The 21,935-nt window shown below is 38.3% G+C and overlaps 2 protein-coding genes across 9 annotated transcripts in view; one reads left to right on the top strand and one right to left on the bottom strand.

Moving 5' to 3' along the window:
• The window catches only part of LOC111875480 (TP53-binding protein 1), a 41,033-nt gene extending 29,552 nt beyond the window's left edge, over positions 1-11,481 (bottom strand). For 2 of the 7 annotated variants that reach the window (XR_002844735.2, XR_002844734.2), the window contains exons 1-5: positions 9,298-11,481; positions 7,864-7,961; positions 5,806-5,847; positions 5,582-5,705; positions 39-1,545 (exon numbers count right to left, since the gene is read on the bottom strand). Coding sequence is in view for 5 of the 7 variants with exons in the window: in XM_023871768.2 (XP_023727536.1) it covers positions 39-1,545; positions 5,582-5,705; positions 5,806-5,847; positions 7,864-7,961; positions 9,298-10,016 (2,490 nt within the window). In the remaining 2 variants the exon portion in view is untranslated. The remainder of the gene's footprint in view (positions 1-38; positions 1,546-5,581; positions 5,706-5,805; positions 5,848-7,863; positions 7,962-9,297) is intronic. The other 5 variants (XM_023871768.2, XM_023871767.2, XM_023871769.2 and 2 more) reach the window with 5 other exon arrangements.
• A 465-nt stretch (positions 11,482-11,946) lies between these two features.
• LOC111875484 (secretory carrier-associated membrane protein 1) overlaps positions 11,947-21,935 on the top strand; it is a 22,014-nt gene continuing 12,025 nt past the window's right edge. The window contains exons 1-5 of one of the 2 annotated variants that reach the window (XM_023871774.2): positions 11,947-12,393; positions 12,526-12,627; positions 16,437-16,610; positions 18,159-18,167; positions 19,392-19,470. In XM_023871774.2, coding sequence (XP_023727542.1) covers positions 12,337-12,393; positions 12,526-12,627; positions 16,437-16,610; positions 18,159-18,167; positions 19,392-19,470 — 421 coding nt within the window. In that variant the 5' untranslated portion in view covers positions 11,947-12,336. The remainder of the gene's footprint in view (positions 12,394-12,525; positions 12,628-16,436; positions 16,611-18,158; positions 18,168-19,391; positions 19,471-21,935) is intronic. The other variant, XM_023871775.2, reaches the window with a different exon arrangement.

Raw genomic sequence — 21,935 nt, 5'->3', positions numbered from 1 at the left:
CACATATCCTTATACATAATGAAACAGTTGGCAATTACCTTCTGCAGAAGAGTTGAGGGCTTCTGATGTAAAATGCTGGGAGTATCCGTGCGTCCATTTCCCACATCACCATTGGCGGTCCTTGCCTTCTTCTGTGCTTCTGAGGGAGTGGAATGCCCATCACTTTCACTGTCACTTCCAACTATACTAACAATTGGAATGCCTTCTTTCCCATGGTCTCGTTTCCTTTTAGAAGTTGTGAGCTGACTCTCACTATGCCCTAGGCCCACAAACTGGCTTGGTTCTGCCAATGCTACCTGTGCTCCAGCTTTCACTCTGCCAAAGCTTGTACCAGAATCATCAATATGAAGTGAAACTTCATGAGAATTTGCTGTAGTCAGAGAATGCAGCTTACTTAGCTTCTTCTTTGCCATGTCACAAGAGCCATTAGTATACCCAGAATTTGTAGAGCTTCCATTGCTCTGGACTTGTGAAGCCTTTTCAAGCTCTTCTTCTGTGTCTTCTTCCTGAATTGTATACACAGAATACCTTTTTGAATTAGAACCACCTGAAAGAAGTTTCTTACCATGTTTCATGGTATTTAACACTTCTTGCTCACCTCGAGAACCAGAACTCAAGGACTCTGCATTACTGCTTTTGTAAGAAGAATAGCTTGTATGATCCCCACTTACTGATACTGAATGAGAGCTGCTATTCTTGTCTGACCTACACACAAAATCCAGAGGCTTCTGTGATGGTGAAGGTGATAGGCGAAGATATAATTCTCCATCAGAACCTTCTGCTTCAGTGTCGATATCTTTCTTTCTGTCTGCATTATCATCAACATCAATCACTTCCACAGTACCTCCTGAGGCCCTGTTCCTTCCTGTATGTACCTCATGCTGTGAAGTGCTCTTTGTTGAATCATGTGAATGTGAGCTTACAAATAATACTTCAATACTTTGCCTTGGCTTCTTACTATTAAGTATTTCAATTTCAGGACTAGAATCATTATTCCCTTGAACAGACAGAGCATCAGTTACACTCTGTCTTACCTCTTCCTCATATCTGTGAGTCTGTGATTCAACTTTCCCAATAATCTTTCTACTACTGCTAAGGACAAACTGAGGTTTTGGTCTCTCAGTTTCTGTTTCAAAAATTAGTCTACGGCTTGCCTTAGGTGAAGTCAAACCTGACCGTTCTTTTTTGTTTGCTTTTGGGCTAATCTCTACTTCTTTCTCTTTCAAGGTTACCTTCGTTGGGGACATTAATGGTAAGTTGGATTTATGCTTTGCTGAATCATCAGCACTAGCTGAAGCTGCAGGCGAGGAAGGGAGAGAATGAACACCCAGAGAAGACCCTTCTTTGGAGTACCTTGCTTGTTCAACATTCATATCCTTTCCTTCACCCTCCTCCTCAACAATCCGTGGTAATTTGGACAATCGGTTTATACCGATGAGGAGAGACTCCTCATGCTTACGTTTTCTTTCTGACTTAGTAAGTGATGTTTCAAACTTGCTGCTGGGATCTTCTGATAGTGTTGTACTTGACTGCATTAAACTGTGGCTGAAACATGAAACACATTACAATATTACATGCACAGATCAATGTCAGTATTTCCCTAACTTCTTTGTCTATGCAACCCTCCTAATTTAAAGAATAAACTGACATAATACACACCAGAACTAAAAACTGTAGATATAAAAGGCACAGCAGATTTTATACAATTTAGAAAAGAAAAATAAAAGAAAATTACACTCTGTTGATTCCATTTGTGTTAAATCAAAACACAGATTTTGTAAATTCTCTGAATATTGAGACTAATTCTAGAGGGGTCAATTCTCAATGCAGCATTTAACTCACATTTGAGTCATAATGCCCCAGAAAGTCTACACTAATTCATCACTTCAGTGTAATTACAAATACTGTAATAGTCTTCCTCAAAAAACAGAATCCACTATCTTACCATCAGCCTGTTAGCTGTAACTGAGCCATTCTCTGCTGTGAAAAAGGAGTCTAGCATCATAGCTAATGTGCCAAGGAATATAAACATGAATACTGTAATCTGCTGGAGTGATGACAGACAGGGTTTGTATTGGTAATCAGATTTACTGGACTCTTTAAACATAACTTTTGACTGCACTTTACAATCACTACTGCACAAAGACTAGTGTTCTCAGTCATGATCTTCACTGATCTGCTTGGTAACATCTTCCATGAGAGGACATTCTTCTGCTCCCAGACTCCCATCCTCGCAGGCTGGCAGTCATCTCACACGAACCTACTAGACTTCTAACTGCCGTCTCAAGACTCTATCTAATAGCCACTGGTCTTTAGAGACTCAGCACACCCCTGCAACCGCAATTGGATGGCATGGTGGAACACTACATCAAAACGGTAGAGGACAACCTGAAAAAGGTCATTACAGCCCACCAGAAGGATTGGGATGCAAGATTACTCATCTTCCTCCTCGCTTACAGGGCATCCACTCACGACAATATGGGTCTGACCCCTGCTAGTCTACTGTTCAGAGAACTCCAACTGCCCTGTGACCTGCTGTTTGGCCCCCTCCCTACAAAGAATGACCCACAAGCAATCACACGGTAATTTTAGTGGCCCATTTACATGACATCCACAATTATGCCTTCCCACACCTGAAACTGGCCAGTAACTGGATGAAAACTCATTATGACACTGGCCAGCTGAATGGGCTACCACAAGGGCAACAAAGTATGGCTCTATTGTCCAACCCACAAGAAGGGGAAATCGCCCAAACTCCAATCCCCATGGGAGGCTTGCACAAAGTAGTAACCTGGATAAATAATGTGGTATACAGGATCCAGGGGAACCCTAGATTGATGATGGTGGTACACCAGAACCAGCTTGCGCCTTATCAGAGAACCGCTTGGGGCGAGCGGCTTTAAGGAGGGACCAATTCGAGAGTGAACACAGCGCAAACCGAGCCACAGGGAGGAAATAGAGACCAAGCAGACATCAAAAGCAGAGCCCTCAGTAAAGAGGTGGTGGGACACCGATAGGCCATTTGAGACAAATAGCCTTAAGGGGGGAGCAATGTAGCATGCATAACCACTGCTACACAACAGCAAGATGGGAAGATATAGCAAGGCTCTTTCTGGGCAACAGCTCGGTAAACATGTTCCTGCAGCAACAGGCACGAACACAACAATAGAAGAGCTGTGTTTTCTGTGTGGTCCATGCTGAGATGCTGTAAGCAAGAGACAAAGTTAGAGCTCAGTTCTGTATGGGAGTCTGTGAAGAAAGGACTCGAGATGGAGGCAGAGAAATAGCCATTGTTGAGGCCGTTGCCAGGAAACGTCTCACAACAGACTGAGAACACTAGGCTGTGGTTTAGTAAACTGTAAAGTGTAGAAACAGATAGTGTTATTGTTACTTGTACTTACAAACTGTAAGTTATCAATAAATCTAGTCACCAAACCAAACCCTGTCTACAGTCACACAGTGATGATAATGTCACATGCAGGGGGGATATAAAAAAATGTGGTCTGTAGTCCGCAAGTGAACTATGAGGGGGTACCCAAAAGAAACCAAACTTATTTTTTCTAAACTTATTTATTCAAATTTTAAGCACAAACCTTCAATCCCCTTCAAAGTACTCTCCACTTACACTAATACACTTGTCTAGTCTTCTATTCCATTTTTCAAAATATTGTCTAAATTCATCTTTTGAGATGCTTGACAGCGCCTCCGTCATTTTTTCCTTCACCTCAGCAACATCAGCAAAATGCTTTCCTTTCAGTCTCTTTTCATTCGAGGAAACAAAAAAAAAAAAGTTTTGATCATTTCGGGACTCTTCTTTCAAAGCACAGCATGCTTCCACGTGACCTTGTTTTTGTTCACCAGTCAGCAGTTGTGGCACAAATTTCGCAGCCACCCTTTTCATTCCCAAATCTTCTGTCAAAATTCGCTGAACTGAGCTCCAAGTCACTCCCGACAGCTCCACACTTTCTTCAATGGTCCGTCGTCGATCTTTCTTGATGATTTCACGAATTTTTTCAACATTTTCCTGTGTTCGGGCAATGGAAGGTCAACCAGAACGATGTTTGTCATCAATTGACATTTCACCATTTTTGAAACAGGAAAACCACTCAAACACTTGAGTTTTCCCCATAGCATCGTCCTTGTACGCCGTTTTTAACTGTTCCACTTTTCCCGAGCAAAAAGCAGAATTTCACCGCTGCACGCTGTTCACGAAAATCAGCCATTGCAAAAACGACGATCACACAAAACAGTTGTCACTATAAACTCTGCCGTAACTAGTCCTTACCTTCTGAAGCAACGGTAGTCGGCTTATCGACTCAGGAATGTTAGCTCTATGCGCTCATAGCGGCAAAACGCGGTACTACAAAAGCTCTGCCCACAAAAAAATTAGTTCGGTTTCTTTTGGGTACCCCATCGTATACCGACCAAGCGACTGCCACTTGTCAGAAAAGTTAGTGCCAACTTTAGCAGATAGAGGGTGTCACGTGGTCAGCGGAACAGATCACCACAGCTGTTAATTTCTAGACCAGAGCTGCTATTTCCTTGAAATAGCTCTTCAGTTATCCTCATGAGGCTGAGTGAACCCCATTCCAGACCCACTACTTTTTAGAAAATGTGGCAGCGGCGGGAATCGAATCAAGGACCTCTGTATCTGTAGCCAGGAACTGTGACCACTAGACCACAGAGGTGGTCAGCATGACAAAAATAATGGATTCTAGATTGGATGATTGGATTTACTGGCACTTTGGCTACAGTCTCTCTTAATTACAATTATTACAACGCTATCGCTGATTTACACAACTTACAGCTCACTGTTATAATTGCACTAGGATTCTCAGTCTTCACTAGTCGTCTCCTGGTAACAGAATTAAAAGTCTCACTGAATCACACACTCCCAATATCACCGTACACATATATAAAGTCTTCAATGCACACATTAAGTTTCCACAGGGCAACTTCTAATTCTTCAACTACGAACTTCCCCATGGCTGCCTCCTACTAACAACTGAACTGAATTCCTATTCTCCTGACACCCTGTTCCTTCAAACTGGTTTCCTTGTACAGACTCAGCTCAGCCATGCATCACAGAAAACACATGTTACACGACTGCTACCCTGTGTTGTGTGACATTACCATGCATGCGCAAGCTGTGTGGACACAAAGAAAACACTGCTCCAGTATTGTTGCCCATGTGTGTTGCAGGCATTACCTAGCAATAGATTTACATGAAACAATAATAATAATAAAGCCCACAAACTTGCCTGGATTCTATTACAAGGGCTCAGTAATGATTTTGCAGATTCCACAAGGGTGGGGAATCTACTAACCACCTCAGAACTATCAGCTTCTCAAGGACTCATCTCCATGAAGGTTTTCATGTTACAGTTCCCTTCATGAGCATTTCATTTGAAATATATCAAAGGTAAAGAGAATCGAGGAACAAAAATTAACATTTTCTATTCAGATATAAACATTAACATATATGTATAAATTCTGCTGTTGTATAACATAAAATCTTTCCCTTAAAAAATGTATCCCGAAAAGGAGACTTCCTTTTCAATCATTTTCCATTAAATCATACCTCCCATCAACAGATCCTTTAACAAAGTCACCATAATTAGTGAATGTCTCTGATAATTCTCCTGAAACCTCAGAACCCTCTTGGCTTTGACTGGCAAACATATCACCCTCTGAATATGACACTGCTGAAAAAAAAATGGAGTCAAATAATATAAAATGACAATTGAGAATGAATTCATATGACTGAAAATGTTTCTCAAAAATTCAAACACACTGATAATTCACCTTCAAGATCAGCAACATCAATAGTGGTGGCTTGGCTAACTCCTGCAAAACAAAAAATACAGTTTTAAAAACATTATAAACATCAATCAACAGATGGCGAAAGCCACAGCTACCAGAACTCAAGACAATTTCATATTTGGTGAAGACAGCGATGGGAATGATCTTCCACAAGCTAAAACAGTCATGTCTTTGAAGAACTTCAATTTCTCATGTCAATTATTACTGCTAAAAAAAATACTTTGTAACACAAATACTTTTAATCTCACTGTACTGTTTTAGATGTTAGTCCTTATTTAATTCCAACATATATTTTTAAATTGTTATACTTCTTTCTTCACGTTCTGGATTCAGCGGTAATATTGATCTTACCACAAAGCAGTGACTAATGTCCCCTTATGACAGGCACTAAGCTGTGTACATCAGTGGTTTGCCTTTCATGTCATAATGAAGTTGCTAGGATTGTTGGATAATGGGATCAAATTCCTGTTAGTTTTAAATGGGGATAAGACCGTCTGTGTTTGGAATATGTCAAGTTGTGGCTTTTGTATTAAGGCTGGTCTTGTTGAATTCTACTGAAAAATGTTTCTGTGAAGTAGCTGGTTTTGGTACCACTGATCTGTGAATTGGGTAACTTTTGGATTTTGTCATTCAGAATCAGACTGCTATTCAGATAATTTTTGGAGATAACTAGAACCTTTGGTAATTTTCTTATTCTTGGTATATCTAATGATATTTTCCAATGATCAGATTATAATGCATCAAATGCCAGATGAATCAGCAAATTTTAAATTAAAAAAATTGGAAAAAAAGTCATGGTCTCATTTAAAGTCATATCCTAGGTCCCGCCATAGCTTAAGCGGTTAGTCGCTGGCTTCCCATCGCGGCAACCCGGGTTTGATCAAGTGGGATTTGTCGTGGACAAAGTGGCACTGGGACGGGTTTTCTCAGAGTACTTGGGTTTCCCCTGACAATCTTCATTCCACCAAATTCTCCATCATCATAATTACCCAGGGCAGGTGTAATAGGCCAATCAGTGGCCGCTGTGCCGAGTTGACCCAGTTGGGCTCCACCCCCCACTAATCGAATAATAATAAAAGAAAAAAGAAGTCATAGCCTGGGAATGGCTTAGTAGAACTAAGGAAAACAACCAGAAAGTTATAAAAGATAAAACAACTCCATCCAGTGTGACTGTTGAAGTTTTTACTACTTTAAATCTTAGCACCCTTACATGTTTTAGTCCCTATAGACCATCATCAGAGGGACATTAATACTCTTTGGAAACCACTATTGAAATGGGTGTTCTGAATGTTAAAATATATACACATACAATGTTTGTAATGCACAATATACACAAAATCCAAAGTTTTCACAACTACAATGGTTGTCCTGGTATATTAAAGTTTTTTAAAACTTAAAATTTATAAATCTATTTGGTGTTCAGCAAAGTAATGTAATTGCTGTATCCATGTTCAGTAACAACAGAGAACTGAACAGTCAGTAATGTTATTTACAATGTATGGAAATTCAAGTGGAAGAAAGCTTCCACATATCTTTACTCATGATCTAAAAAGTGTCATTATAAGTGGAAGAGTATTGCATACAAATGGAATTACTTTCACACAACCCAAAACAGAATTATCAACAAAGGAAAACAAACTAATATCAGACAATCTACTTGTTCATCACCAGAAAGGACATGTCTAGAAAAGAAAATTATTTCAACTATAGGCCAATCTGACAAGGAGACAGTAAGATCAATCTACAACTTCTACAACACACAATGTACTTTGCAACAATGTTCAAGCAAAGAAATCTCAAACATCTAATAAAAGGAAGGTAGTGATCAATCAATGGTTAGATGCTTACACTACTACTGGTGCAACAAAAGTTGAGCTGGAAAGCTGATTTTTACACCACAAATTTCACAATTCGTTTTTTAACTGAAGTTTTTGGTGCTGCAATGACACATAGGACTTCTGCTGACAACCTTTCAATCAGTACTAAACCCAAAAGAAGGGATCTGGAGTATAATTAAACGAACAATTTTATCAGACATACCCAAATTCCCAGTTACTTCTGACAGTATGTGACCTTCACTCTCAGACTCCAGTACTATATTGACGTTCTGACCCACTTTACACTCAGTTCTCTGGAAGCTGTAACAGAAAATAAGCTGCACAGTTTAACAGCAGATATGACAGATATCATCCCTGCCAAGATAAATCAGCTGTAATATACTTCAGATCACTATAGCATTTCTATGTCAAATTTTTTAATGGAAACCTGAAAAACTTGGAAATATAGGTATTAAATGGCAGGAACCAACATTAAGCTACTGGCTTCAACAGAGAGCATGCAGCCTATAATTCCTTCATCTCATGAAAGGAAGAGGTAACAGATGGCATGTGTATTATATGCTATGGGAGAATAAGGTTTCCTACTGACAAATTAAACTTAGTCTATGCCTTAACACATATCAAAAATAAAAGAGTACCTGTATATTATTATTGACTTTTATCATCATAATTTGTGCAAAAGTTTATATATTACACATTTCAGCAATTTTTTGGCCATCATCAGGTAAAACATTTATGCTCACTCTCTATTCTTCTACTATTTAACCCCCCGCCCCACTGACCAATGTTTACATCTGGAGGAGGTCATACATGTTAAGTGCCAAATGTTAATGCCAACACATAAACTATGTGCAAAATATTAAAATTAAAATGTTTCATTTGTTTTAATTTGATGTTATTAAATAATGTTGATTTCTTGATCACTGCAGAAGAGGTCTTCTTTCTTATCTGATGGCCATAAATAACTGAAAAACAATGTAAAATAATATATAAAGTCTATACAAGAATTGTGATGATGGAGCCAATAAGTTGTTTGCACACAATATCACACTGAAATACAATATTCCTAGTATCAGTATCCATTTTCACTAAACTCCGTGGAAGAGTCCTTGCTGAAAACAATACCACTCAGCTGGTAAAGAAATTTTAAGTCTTTTATGAAACCAGATAGTTCATTAGTGTCTTCACAAAAGCTTCTGCTGGACCCTTTCCTACACCAGACAAATCAAGTTCACACTATAATACCATGCTTCTTTATGATCCACTTTATATTATCCTATTGATTACTCTCTTCAACTTGGACTTTTGACTACAATTTTGTATGCACTCCCTACCTTGCTCACAGTCACTATCCTTACAGCTTGAAAAATAAGCAATTTTTCCAGTGTAAAGTTACAAATAAAAATAACAAGCCAAGGGGTTAAATCCATAAAACAAATTACACAAACTATAACCTCAAGGAGCCTTTTATTTGTTAACTTAAAATTTTTAAGATCACTTTGGGCTTGGCATAATACAGAGAACTGTGACTGACAGAAAATCCTGAGATTTTAAACGTAATATAACTATAAATGTAAAAAAGCACAAGTGAATTGAGAGAAAAGAGCTGAACTCAAATATTTAGCAGCAGTATTACCTTGATTCACTGCAATATGTCTCTTCTGAACTCCTATCATTATCAGCTTCTTCAGTATATATGCATTCTTTCTCTTGACTGTCACTATTCTCATCGACTACTTCTTTAATGTGTGCCACTGATGTCTTCTCTGCAGTATCCTGAAATATAACTGGAGCCTCTATCAATTCAACATCCATGCATTCCACCTTTGGGCTGTCATTATTGTGGCCCACTTTTCCTTCTACCTGAGTCTCCAGTAACGGTTCTGTAATATACTGAGAATTAGCTGAAGGCTCCTGCTGTTCCTCAGCTTCCATATCTACAGTCTTCTGTTCCTGAATGTAAGTACTGCCTTCTGCTTCTCCATCCCATACCATTTCAGTGGATTCTGCTTCAGCTTTCTTGGGTTTAAAGAATGAGTTGGTAACTGCTTCAGTTTCCTTGCTCTCAGAACCTGATTCTACACCATTATTCACTCCATGCTTCAAAACTTGTGGTATCTCTCTCATCGACACTGACTCTGTTTTTGCGAGTGTGTCTTCAGAAGCTGATGGTACAATTTCGGTTACCTCAACCTCTGGAGCTGACACCACAACTTCAGTACTTTCACACTTTGAAACAGATTCTGTATTATCAATTTCTGTATCCCCAGATTCACGCTTCTTTTCTTCAGCAGATGACTCAGTAACTCCAGCTGCCCTGCTCTCCAAATTAAGGCCCTTTTTATTCTTATCCATACCTGCCAATTATGTCTTTACAATTTTCCACCTAATAAATAGAATACAAAATAAATTATTAGTTAATAGTCACATTAGTTCCCTTTACTTCCTTATCATCTACTTCTTCTACACATACAATTCCCTTCTACTTCTTATTATAGCCATGCTTTCAGGTTCAAGAATTTTCTGTTTGTGGTTTTGCTAATTTGTAATCAAGCTCTCAACAACAGCTTGTCAAGTATTCTGTTGGAAACATTTTCTATGGTGCATATTTACAAGTTTCACACAGCTTCTGAGCATCCAAACCACATGTGTTACATCAGTCCACCTCAGTTTGAGCCTCAATGATGAACTGGCAACATCTTGTGAAGCTTAGCAATTTTCTTTCTGGATTTTCCACATAGCAATTTCTCTAAAGAGAAAATAGCTCATGTCAGCAGTACATGTGGGAACACAGAAGCTGTGAAGAGAGAAGATAACACATAATTCATTAAAAAAACAGTAACATAAATGTATCAGATTCAGAGGCCTCTGGTGCTCCTCCAGGTGTCATCCAGAATGGTCTGCTGTGCTGGAAAGCTCAACTGGTCACCACAGTTGTATCCAATTTAGAAATACAGTGGCATTATCAAAGCTTCCCCATTACACCTGCAAAGCCAGTATGATTAACTCACACAATAACTTCAAAAGGGGGGAAGCTCCCACATAAGCCCAGCCTCAGACTACTTTACATATGCTTAATTCAGGAGACAAAAGAATGCCACCATATACAACCCATAGGCTCCATGCCAGAGCCAAGAACAGATACATCAACTCCTTAGTTTGATTTTCAAACTCCCCATTTTTGGGCCAACTTCCTCTTACACCTCACCATTCCCACACCTGTTTACTCTTTTCCTTCTGCAGTGGCCCTTAAAAGGGCTATGCTGCATTTGCGGTTGACAACACAGCCCCTTAAACGGGGTGCTACCACCCCAAAACAGGTACCCCGTTCCCAAAATCGGTTATCCCATGTATGAGAGAAGGTAAGTGTAACTCTTCCAAAGTGCTTACAGAAGTAAATTATGTGCATAGTGAATTTCCACGGTTAGATTTGAACAGACTATTTTAAGCGGACACTTAAAAATCAATATTCAATCGGTACCGGCTAAGATACAAAAATGCAAATACAACCACGATTCCCTTTCCAAGTTAGAACTTGTATGCTCAGCGTGTCGTACCATACCTTCAACACTTATTAACCTAAATCAAATTCATATACAACAAGTACTGAAGTTTTAAACACACTACAAAATATATTTTGCTTCTCAGTAGACTGGAAATTCATGTAGCTTCCTGTACGTCGTAACACCACACACGTTTCCATGTCCACCGCCACCTTCAAACCGCCAAAATCAGAACATCAGAATCACGGATAAACGTAAGACAGACGTGCGTCTCGCTCAGTACCGATAAATAAGAATAGCTTCCGCGATATCCACGATCGTCCACGATGAACTGTGTCATTGATCGTATATGCTGAAGAAAACTAATGCCCCCCTAATAGGACACCCCCCGTTTCCTGGTAAGAAGACTGCATACTCCGAGGAAGCTGAAAGCTACTCCAGCACCTCCAGCAGGAGTGTAATCAGAACCAGATGAGGCGTGTCCCTCAGAAAGGGGAGTCCTGAGCTTCCTGAGGACTCACCACCAACCCACCTACAGAGGTAAACCTAATAGAGGATCTCGGCCTTCTAGGTTGAGGGGTTATACAGAGAGTTGGTTGCCCCTTCACAGAAAATTGTACATGCTCTTATATGCGCAAGCTGGTATTCAAAGATGCTGAAGCAGGCCATCGACCAATTCCTTGAATTGGAGAAGAAGAAGAAGAAGAAGAAGACAAACCTATTGGTTATGGATATATGACGTCACCTGATATCTCCGACCATCTCTGAACCATTGGTTAAGGCAAGTAGTGACGGCAGTGACCCTACAGGATATTACGGAAGGCACGTAGCTGAAGAAACTGCCAGGTGTGCTGCCTATTGTTTATAGTTCTAGGAGCAGAATATTTTAAAAGTGAAACGAATGTAGTGGTAATCCAGTTTGCAAGGCATTGGTTTGAGAACGTACATTTCTTATCCGTGGCATATTCGACGTAACCGCGCCTCATGGGCATTTGCTGATTGGGCGAAATGAATTACATCATTGTCTTGCGCTCCTGAGGAAGTGTACGGGTGTTTGATAGTGACAGATAATGGATTAATGAAAGATAAGAGTAATTGTTTCTTGTTAGAATTTCAGCTTGTGACGTCATTAAACCACTACCGTTGGTTGTGACTGTTGTGAAGCATCAAAAATGTCTGGTTTTGAGGAAAACCCCTTCGGGGAACCAACTGTGGATAATCCATTTGCGGTAAGCGGTAACAATGTTAACTTATGTTGGTTCAGCTTTCTTTTCATATTTTCTTGAAGTTTACTATGACACTGGCACTCGAAAACAGGAACTTGACCGAGAAATATAATCATGAGCCCATATTGTTTACAGGATCCTGCTATTCAGCAAGTTACCACAAATACGAGCAATGCTCAGAGGGGACTTGAAGATTATAACCCATTCGCAGATCAGGGTGATCAACGGCCAGCTGCTGTGAGATATAAACCTGATTATTAACATAGTATTATAAACAATTTTAAAAAATGTGTAGATTAAATACGTTGTAATATCTTGATATTGTAGCTTTTAGGCGACACTCCACAATATTTTTGTTAGGCTTATCATGTTAGCCGTCCCTCAAAACATGATTAGGACAATTTGAATTTGTGTACATTCCATAAATCCAAGTACAGGTTGACAACATAGAATATGGAACAAGTCAAGTAAAAAACATAAAATCTGCAGAGTAGTAGTTTTGCTTGAAAAGTTAATAAGATTATAATACAATATTAATATTACCATGCTAATTGGATACATACAGCACAGTCTGCAAATAAGCAAAATGATATAGTAGAATGTTTGGGAATACACATTAGCTTAGAATTGATACTAGTTACTCTTTGTTTACATTGAAATGTTCATCTATGGAGTGAAGGAGTGAGTAAGTAACATTTCAATGCTGTTTTATTGCTTAATATTACCAGTTGCTTTTTTGGACTCCAAGGGAGGCTGTTGAACATTTTGATGCCGAAGGAGTGAACTCTTATTTGATATAAGGACAGATTTGCTGAATGTTTGTGGAAGTAGAGTTTTTGCCTTGTATTTATGTTATGGATGTCAGAATTTAAATTGTACATGCTTTTGTTGTCTGCCACAAATAATAGGAGTGAGAATATGTATTGTGATTGAAATGATAACATTTATAAGTTTTTATAAATAAATCTTTGCAAGAATCTCTGTTCTTGCTTGCTTGATAATTCTAATTACCCTCTTTTGCATTTTGAAGATTTTAGTGCTGTCTGTAGATTTTCCCCGGAATATTATTCCGTTTGACATAGTGGAGTGAAAGTAGGCATAGTAAACCATTTTCAATACTTCATGAGACATGTAGGGTTTAGAAGATCTGAGTGCATAACAAGCTGCACTTAGCGTTTATAGTACCTGCTCAGTATGTAATTTCCAAGACTGTGTACTGTCTGTAAGTTCCAAGGAATTTTGTGTCATGTGTTCTACAGATTATTTTATTAGCATAGCTTACTTACATCCAGGTTAATTTGGGGTCCATTCTTAGTTGTAAATGGTATTAGGTGGGTTCCCCCCCCCCTCCCCTCCAAAATTTAAGGAAAGGCTGTTGGCTCTGAACCATTTATTTAAGTGTTCAAATACGGTTTTTATCTCACGTATAAAATCTGTGTGATTAGCATTGGTAACTGTTATACTAGTATCGTCTGCAAGCAGAATTGGTTTAGATTTATTCTTAACAAAGTCTGATAAGTTATATGTATAGAGAAGAAAGAACAAAGGGCCTAGTATGGATCCTTGTGGGAATCCATGCTTTATTTTATCCTATTTTGAAGCTATCTGATGACTGAAGTTTATGTTCACTAACTTCATTAGCAGGTTAGATTACTTTGTGTTAGGTATTGTAACTATAAAGAAAATTTAAATTGTGGGTGCATGTGATCACATTGCGAATGTATTTATGATTTATTTAATGATGCCATCAGTAGCTCAGAGTATGTAGTGCTCAGTGATGAATATATTAGTGAATAACAAATTTTAAATGATGTGGAAGCCAGTTTTTATGGCTTTTTTTTTTGGTAATACCCTTGTATTTGCCTGGAAGAAACTCACAAAGAACCTGTTGTATCTGAGTAGAGATTTGAACCCAGAATCTCTTGAACATGAAGCAGGAGAGCTACCCACTTCACCAGAATTTTGATCGCAAAATTGTTTGATCATTGTAATTTTGAAAAGGATGGGCCTTACAATTTCTGGCAACCTGTTAAAATCAGAGGAATACAAATATTCAGATTATGGAAGTACACTGCATGATGACCACATGTAGATGTATGTTCAGTACATCGTGGGGTTTAGTGTTTCTAAGGTGTAATTCATTGATTGGCATATGTGTTATGATACTGTGGATTACAAACTTCTGATTCAGAATTTTTGTTACAACTACAAGTTAATGTCCATAGAAAACATTTCTTTTGTTTATAAGTATTCTTTCACTGTTTTAAGGTAATCTAAATCCAGTTTACTGTGTCTGGTGTCATGTTCATGCTAAAACAATTGAAATATACAGGCACATGTGATAATTCCTTGTAATTCTCAGTGTAAGCAAGTGCAGAAATATTTCGGTATGAATAACAAGCAGAACAAAGTTACACCCCTGCTATACAAGCTAAAAGTTTGGAGGGTGGGAGGGAGACATGTTCAGAAGATTTAAGGGAATAGAGCATGCTGCGAGGGAGTAGGTCACGGGTTCAAGTCCTGATGTGGTCATTTGATTTTTTCAGTTTACCTAATCCTTTCAGCCCCACTATGGCCCTGGGGTTGACTCAACCTCTAACAGAAATGAGTACCAGGAATTAATTAAATAATTTTCCTGGGGAGTAAAGTGCGGCCGGTGCATAAGGCTGACAACCTTACCGCCATCTTTGAGCCGATTGTCTAGATAATGTGGGACCCACAATATCTCACAACCCTATGGGCCTTCACGGCCTGGTACAGGGATAGCTTTACTTTTTTCTTTTTCTGTTTAAGTAGAAAATGAATGTCATTCAGTAATGCTCATATGTTTCATTGAGCAGATTGGAATCTTTCATAACTGTCACACTTTAAAAGAAATCCTGATTTATTCTCTCCTGATCTTTGTTATTTATGTCATTATATACAACATTTGGTTGCTATTTAAGATATTTGTAAAATTACAGTATGAAATGTAACACAGATATTTCACAATTGCACAATTGAACAGATTAGTGAAAACGTATGTGATTGTGAAAGAACTAGGTTTTAGACTTTGGGGTTATGTCAGTGCAAGTAACATCAAAATGGAGCTTAATTGTGATTCATTTGAAATTGTGAGGGATGGAGGTAACAGTTAAGTATCAAATAGACCAAAGTTTGTAAAACTAAAATGATGCTTATATTGCACATATTTTTGGGCATTATGAGTCCTTAGCTGCCTGTTTATGCTGTGGTCTTTCTGATAAATTCCCACACATTTCTCTCACTTTGCATCTATCAGCTGGTAACAGCCTAACTTCAGCTGAGTGCTACCAGTTAATTCCAGTTGGTGTTCAGAATCACTCACCAAGAACAGTAAAAGCAACTTTGATTGATGCTGAAAACAGTCCCTATACATCCACTCATTCTCTATATAATTTAAACAGTTGAATTTGTTAAGGAAAGCTCTTTATGAGTATTTTTTTAAAGTTGTGCCTTATTTGGTTGAAGTTTAAGTTATTTCATTGATTTTTGCTATTGATTATGAAATGCTATTCTTCTTTGCTTTTATAATCTTATGTCTGTAACAAATTTCACATGCCTAGGTCCAGTAGTTCATCAGTTATTGCTGTCAAGCCAGAAGCTAAATACACTGTATGCAGCTGCCATTTTGTTTTGCAGACAACAGAAATGTTACCTAGTCAGAGTTTTATACTGTTTGAACATTTGTTATCATATATAACATCAGGATCCAAGATTGAGTGACAGTCACATTGGTCCCACTTCACAAGTTCATGGTCAGCCATGTTCTGTTACTGATTGTATTAAATTAAACTATGATGTTGGGGTGTATGTGCTGGTATATATTTATGTCAGTTTTCATGAAAATTGATTAGTTCAGAGGTTGACATGGGACACATGTGAAACAGGTTGGTTCAGCAATAATACTCTGCACTTGTTTTGGGAGGAATCCTTGTGGGACACTGGCACTGGATTGCACATTTCTAATCATGTTTTATTGTTAATTAACACATCATTTTCAACTGTACCATTATTTTCTTGTGCAGGTGCGGGGTGCATCTAATCCTCCACAGTACCAAACGATGCCCACAATGCCCATAGCACAGCCTGCAATAATGCAGCCTACACAAGAAATCCCACCACCACCATACACCAGGACTGGACAGCAGCAGCAGCAGCCGCCACAAGCTCAACAGCAGTTCAGTACAGCAGAATTTCAGGTAATGGGCTTCAAGACATGAGAACTAATATGTTAAATAGTCAAACGGTTTTCTTCACATTAAATCAGTAAAAATATCAGTAGCTTGTTAGTGTGTTGGTTTTTCCTTTATATGGAATTCTTTATTATAGAGAGTTTCATAACACAGCAGTTCTACTGCATTTATGATTTGTTACCATTTCACCATTTATGAAACTGAAAAGTGACACTATGATTTTCATTGTCCCTATATTGTTATTTTTGCCTTTAGATAAAAATGGCCATAATATAATCACAGATAACTACATGGAAGAGAGATTTTCTTGAGATGCTATTAATTGTTATGTGAAGTGTTCCTTCAGCAGTACTGTAACTGAATATTTTTGTTTTCGCAATGCCTGTGATTTTCTTTAAATTATCCTTTCCTCAGTGGAAAGCAGTGACTGTTCTAATGTCCTTAGAATCTTGTTCAAGGAAGAAACAATATTGAGCTGGTCACTTTTAAAATTGTTTAAGCCCTCCTTTACTTTTTTTGTCATATTCTGAGCTCAAAGAGGGAATTCTTTATAGGAATGTTCGTAGTAGGTTTCCTACATTCATCAAAGATTCTTGTCCTATCTGAATACTAGGTACCTTTATTACTGTTCAATGCACCACAGGTCTTAGTAGTTTTAAAACATTAGGTTCGTTGACATTTGTAACACATGCAGCCATTTTAAACTTGGCAAAAATAAAAACAAGTTTTTCACTTGACCAGAGCTTATACAAATTTGTGGACAAGGAAATATGACTTAGCTCTACTGGCATCAGGTATAAACTGAATGACTGGATGAGTTGTGATGCCCTGAAGCACATCTGCGCATGTCACAACATGGCTCATCTTGCCTAATCATAGCAGTAGCCAACAGAATATTGTATCTTCTCATCACTTTTACATCCCTGCATAATACCTTCCAGAGGTGAATTCATGTGGTCACAAAATGTGTGGAAAAAGTTTCTTAGATCCGGTGTACATTTCTTTATGAACTAAGGTCAAAAAGGCAAGATCAGAATGTTAATATGCTGTAAAGCACTGAGTGGTTTACCAAATGAAAGTCCCATTTGAAAGCTTTCAACTAATGGACAACTGAACTCTCTGTCTTAACCTTTCTGAGCCGGGCCGTTTAAATTCTGGTAATGGCCGTGGGCCGGAGTTAATTTAAATGCCCGCCATTGTAGAGTAATAAAAATTGTAATCATGTTACTGAAAATGCTGTGATTTCTACAATTTTTGTGATAAACGAATGAAATAAACGCTGCTTTTATCTAGAAAGAATATAGAATCAGGTATTGTAATTTACAAATTTTAAAATCTATAAAAATTGTTACATTGATTTAAAAAAATTTTCCCAATTTCGAACGTCTCTCCACAAATATGCCTTCATTTTCTGCACAAAACCTTTCTGCATTATACATGCCTGCTGCTGACATCAGTTTTAAATTATAAGATTTTGAAGTTTGCATAGGTAGATTGGATGTAAATTCTGTTCCATTAATTTTTTCGCCTGTTTCCATCTTTGCATTTGACAAGGAATTAAAGGTAAGAGGTATTTATAAATAATACCTTTGAAACATTATTGCTGTATACACAGTTAAAACCTGAACTTAGTTGTTAGCACAATAGACAAGAGTACGTCTAATTTAGTCTATTATTAATGTGGAGAGAGCTCATTTCATCTACACAAGTACTGTATATGAAAATCTCCTTTTTTGTCAACTTTGTCCACAATTTTATGTTTTCTCTTAATAGCCTTTGTCAGTATAGTGCGGTCACATTTTATGTGAACTTGAAATAGTGCAGTATAAAAAATAAAATCTTACTGTATGCGCAAAGTTTGAAATAACGAGAATCCCAAGAAATGTTGCAAGAATTACATATATGTTTCAAAACTTGTCTTGGCTTGAATTGTGTGAGGTCCTCAGGAATACATCTCTCGCATAAAATGTGACTGTACTGTACTTGATACAATGATTTCTTCCTACTAACAAAGCTTTTGGAGTTTGTAAAGAGAAAGGGGTTAAGTTACACTTCTTTGGATTTCTTTTATTCTCTGGCATGTAATAAATTATAAATTATTTTTCCAATTTTTCTTTGCCTCTGATGTTAAGTTTTTCTGAAGAGAAAATATTTTATATGTTAAAAAAATATTTGGCAATTTGTTCTGCATTATATTTTCCAACTTAAGTAATTGCTGTTGAATCATTTTTCTTCATACAATAGTTTAAAGTAATTTCCCTGGTCTTGGTCTTTTGATTAAAGATATGTACTAACATTTGTCTTGAGGGCCCTGTTTTGAGTGATTAGTAAAAGTAAAATAAACTATCCCTGTAACAGGCTGTGAAGGCTCATAGGGTTGTGAGACGTTGAGGGTCCCACATTATCTAGACAGTCGGCTCAAAGATGGCGGTAAGGTTGTCAGCCTTACATGCCAGCTGCACTTTACTCCCCAGGAAAATTATTTAATTAATTCCTGGTACTCATTTCTGTTAGAGGCTGAGTCGACCCCAGGGCCATAGTGCAGTCAATTGAAAAAATCCAATGACCTCATTGGGATTTGAATCTGTGACCTTCCGGCTTGTAGTATAGTGCCTCAGCCAACTACACTACCCCCCCCCCCAATTTACATTTTAATGTATCCTTATAGTGTAAGGCATGATTGGGTAAACTTTCTGGCTGGTTTTTCAATTGTGGTACTATGTCTAATATAGTCTCTATTGAAAAAATCATGTATAGTAAGTAATACACTGATTTCACTCTGTTCAGCGACGACAAGAGGAGCTGGAACGTAAAGCTCAGGAACTTGCCAGAAGAGAAGAGGAGCTTAAAAATGCACCTTACAATGGTAAAGTATGGTCAGAACAGAAGATTGTTGGTTTGTACGAGCTTGTGGTAAAAGTGTATTAAAGTTCATTGTTGGCAGCAGTACTTGTATATTTGTGCTTAGATAGAGAATTAGAGACATGTAGAATCTGTTAAGAGCATGTATATGGAAGATTTGTTTTACTGTTTTTGTGTCTTGCCAAAGTAATTTAGTTTACATTTTTTTTTATTGGTGGTTGGTTGGGACTAAGTCCCTTGTACTGCAGCCATTGTACCAGCCCCAGATGATAGGTGAGGGTGATTGTGGAGCAATTGGTGGAATGATGATTGGCAGGGGAAACTGAAGTACTCGGAGAAAACCTGCCCCAGCACCACTTTGTCCACCACATATCCCACTTGCCCAGACCCGGGATCGAACCCAGGCCGCCATGGTGGGAAGCCAGCGAGTAACTGCTTGAGCTATGGTTCAGCCTAGTTTGCATATTAGAGAATAAAATTTAAAGAGAAACATTATTTCTTAACCCTTTTGCTCGGTCATTTAAATTCCGCTGCCGTGTCTCTCCGGCGGTAATATATTCAGCCGTCCATTTAAATTTTGCTCGAAAATGATTTATTCATCATTGTTCTTAAATTATATGAGATAGGAACATGAAACTTTCACTAAAATGATCTTAAAAGGTGGTTTTATAACCTTGCCTTATAATATGAGCGCCCGGTATCTCGGCAATGGAAGCAGTTGGTTTAGAATTTGAGCAGTGTATCGTATGAAACTTTCACTAAAATGATCTTAAAAGATGGTTTTATAACCTTGCCTTATAATATGAGTGCCCGGTATCTCGGCAAAGGAAGCAGGTGGTTCGGAATTTGAGCGGAGTGTGGTACGCATTGAAGCATTCTACTATACACAGCGCTGTCTCACATTCACCACACCAGTACTGCGTATCTCTCATTTGGCTCTTTTTTCTGTAAACCATACATCTTCTGTGCGGCCTTGCCTTCTTCCCCGTGGGGTGAATACAAGAATTAATGTCTCTCCATGAGTCATATCGCTAGCCAGATTAGCTGCAGTAAATTCAACCTTTATGTTATCATAACAAGTGTTGGTGCTTCTGCGTTTCATTTTCCATCCATTTTGGCGGCGTAAGACGTAGGGGTGACCACAGAATACATGAAGTTATTCTAAGAACTGGCTGGTATGTAGTGAACGAAAGCAGAACTTAGCTGGCTCAAAAAAATATTTGTGGTCATCCCTCGAAACGACCACCAAGGTCAGTACGATAAAATGGAGTCAACTGGAGCGATAATACATGAGGAATGAGTTCTTTTCCCTCCCCCACACACACCCATATTGTCACGGGGTGACCACAGTGTTCTGCCTTAATTTGTGGCGTTTTTCTAAGAACTGGCTGCCATGTACTGTGCGAAATCAATCGATCTTGCAAGAATAAAATTTGGACATCCCTCTTCTAAGAATTCCAAGTGAGTGTGTTAGTGTGGCCAGCTCAGGGCAATATGATATTATAAACACAGCACATATCACGTCTCTGCTGTTTATAACTTCATAGGAAAGAAAACACGCCATTCATGACAGTTTGAAGGAGTAAACCACTACCAGAAGCAACACGATTTTGCTGCAAGACAGGCATATGTAACGATGACTTAGCGCAGCTAAACAAATGCCACATTAGATACGGTTCTCCTGACAACAGGCCAGCGAAAAATCTAACAATCTACAGCAAAACGATCAATTATTACGGGCGTTATAACATAGGTGTGCAGCTGGACGAAACATAGACGTCGAACCCCCGCAGACGATTTAAATACCTTGACGAAACATACACGTCAAACCACGCTGAACGGTTAAGCATAGTATAAGCATGTCCGTCCATGTAGTAAATATTGTATCAAATGTGGTATGTACATTCTGGATCAAAAGTAGTGATTATAGGAAGTGATTTTGTATCATTTGTAATGGTGAGTGATTGGTTTTAGAGCTAAGAGAAAACCTAGTACCACATTTTGAAGACTTCTTTTCTAATGAAATGTGTATAAAAGATGGTGTTTTATGCCAATATTTTTTATCATGCAGCTTTCACAGTCTTCTGAATTTTGAATTTCAGTTACTGAATTAATTTTCCTATTTATTATTGGCAAAAACTGTGCATAAGTAACCTGCCTGTCTCACCTTAAAAACTTGCCTGTATACCTTAAACACAATAGCTGATTTTAGCCCGTTGCCGTGGTTCGTCGTGTATGTTTCGTCAGGGATTTAAATCGTCTGGGGGGGTTCGACGTGTATGTTTCGTCCAGCTGCACACGTATGTTATAACGCCCATAATAATTGATGGTTTTGCTGTAGATTGTTAGATTTTTCACTGGCCTGTTGTCAGGAGGACTGTATTTAATGACACACGCGTTTAAGAGCGCTAAGTCGTCGTTACATATGCCTGTCTTGCAGCAACGTTCCTGTGGCTATTGCGAGCTGTT

The sequence above is a fragment of the Cryptotermes secundus genome, unplaced genomic scaffold (assembly GCF_002891405.2).
Source record: "Cryptotermes secundus unplaced genomic scaffold, Csec_1.0 scaffold358, whole genome shotgun sequence".
NCBI lineage: Eukaryota > Metazoa > Arthropoda > Insecta > Blattodea > Kalotermitidae > Cryptotermes > Cryptotermes secundus.
This window is presented reverse-complemented; position numbering and strand designations above follow the sequence as displayed.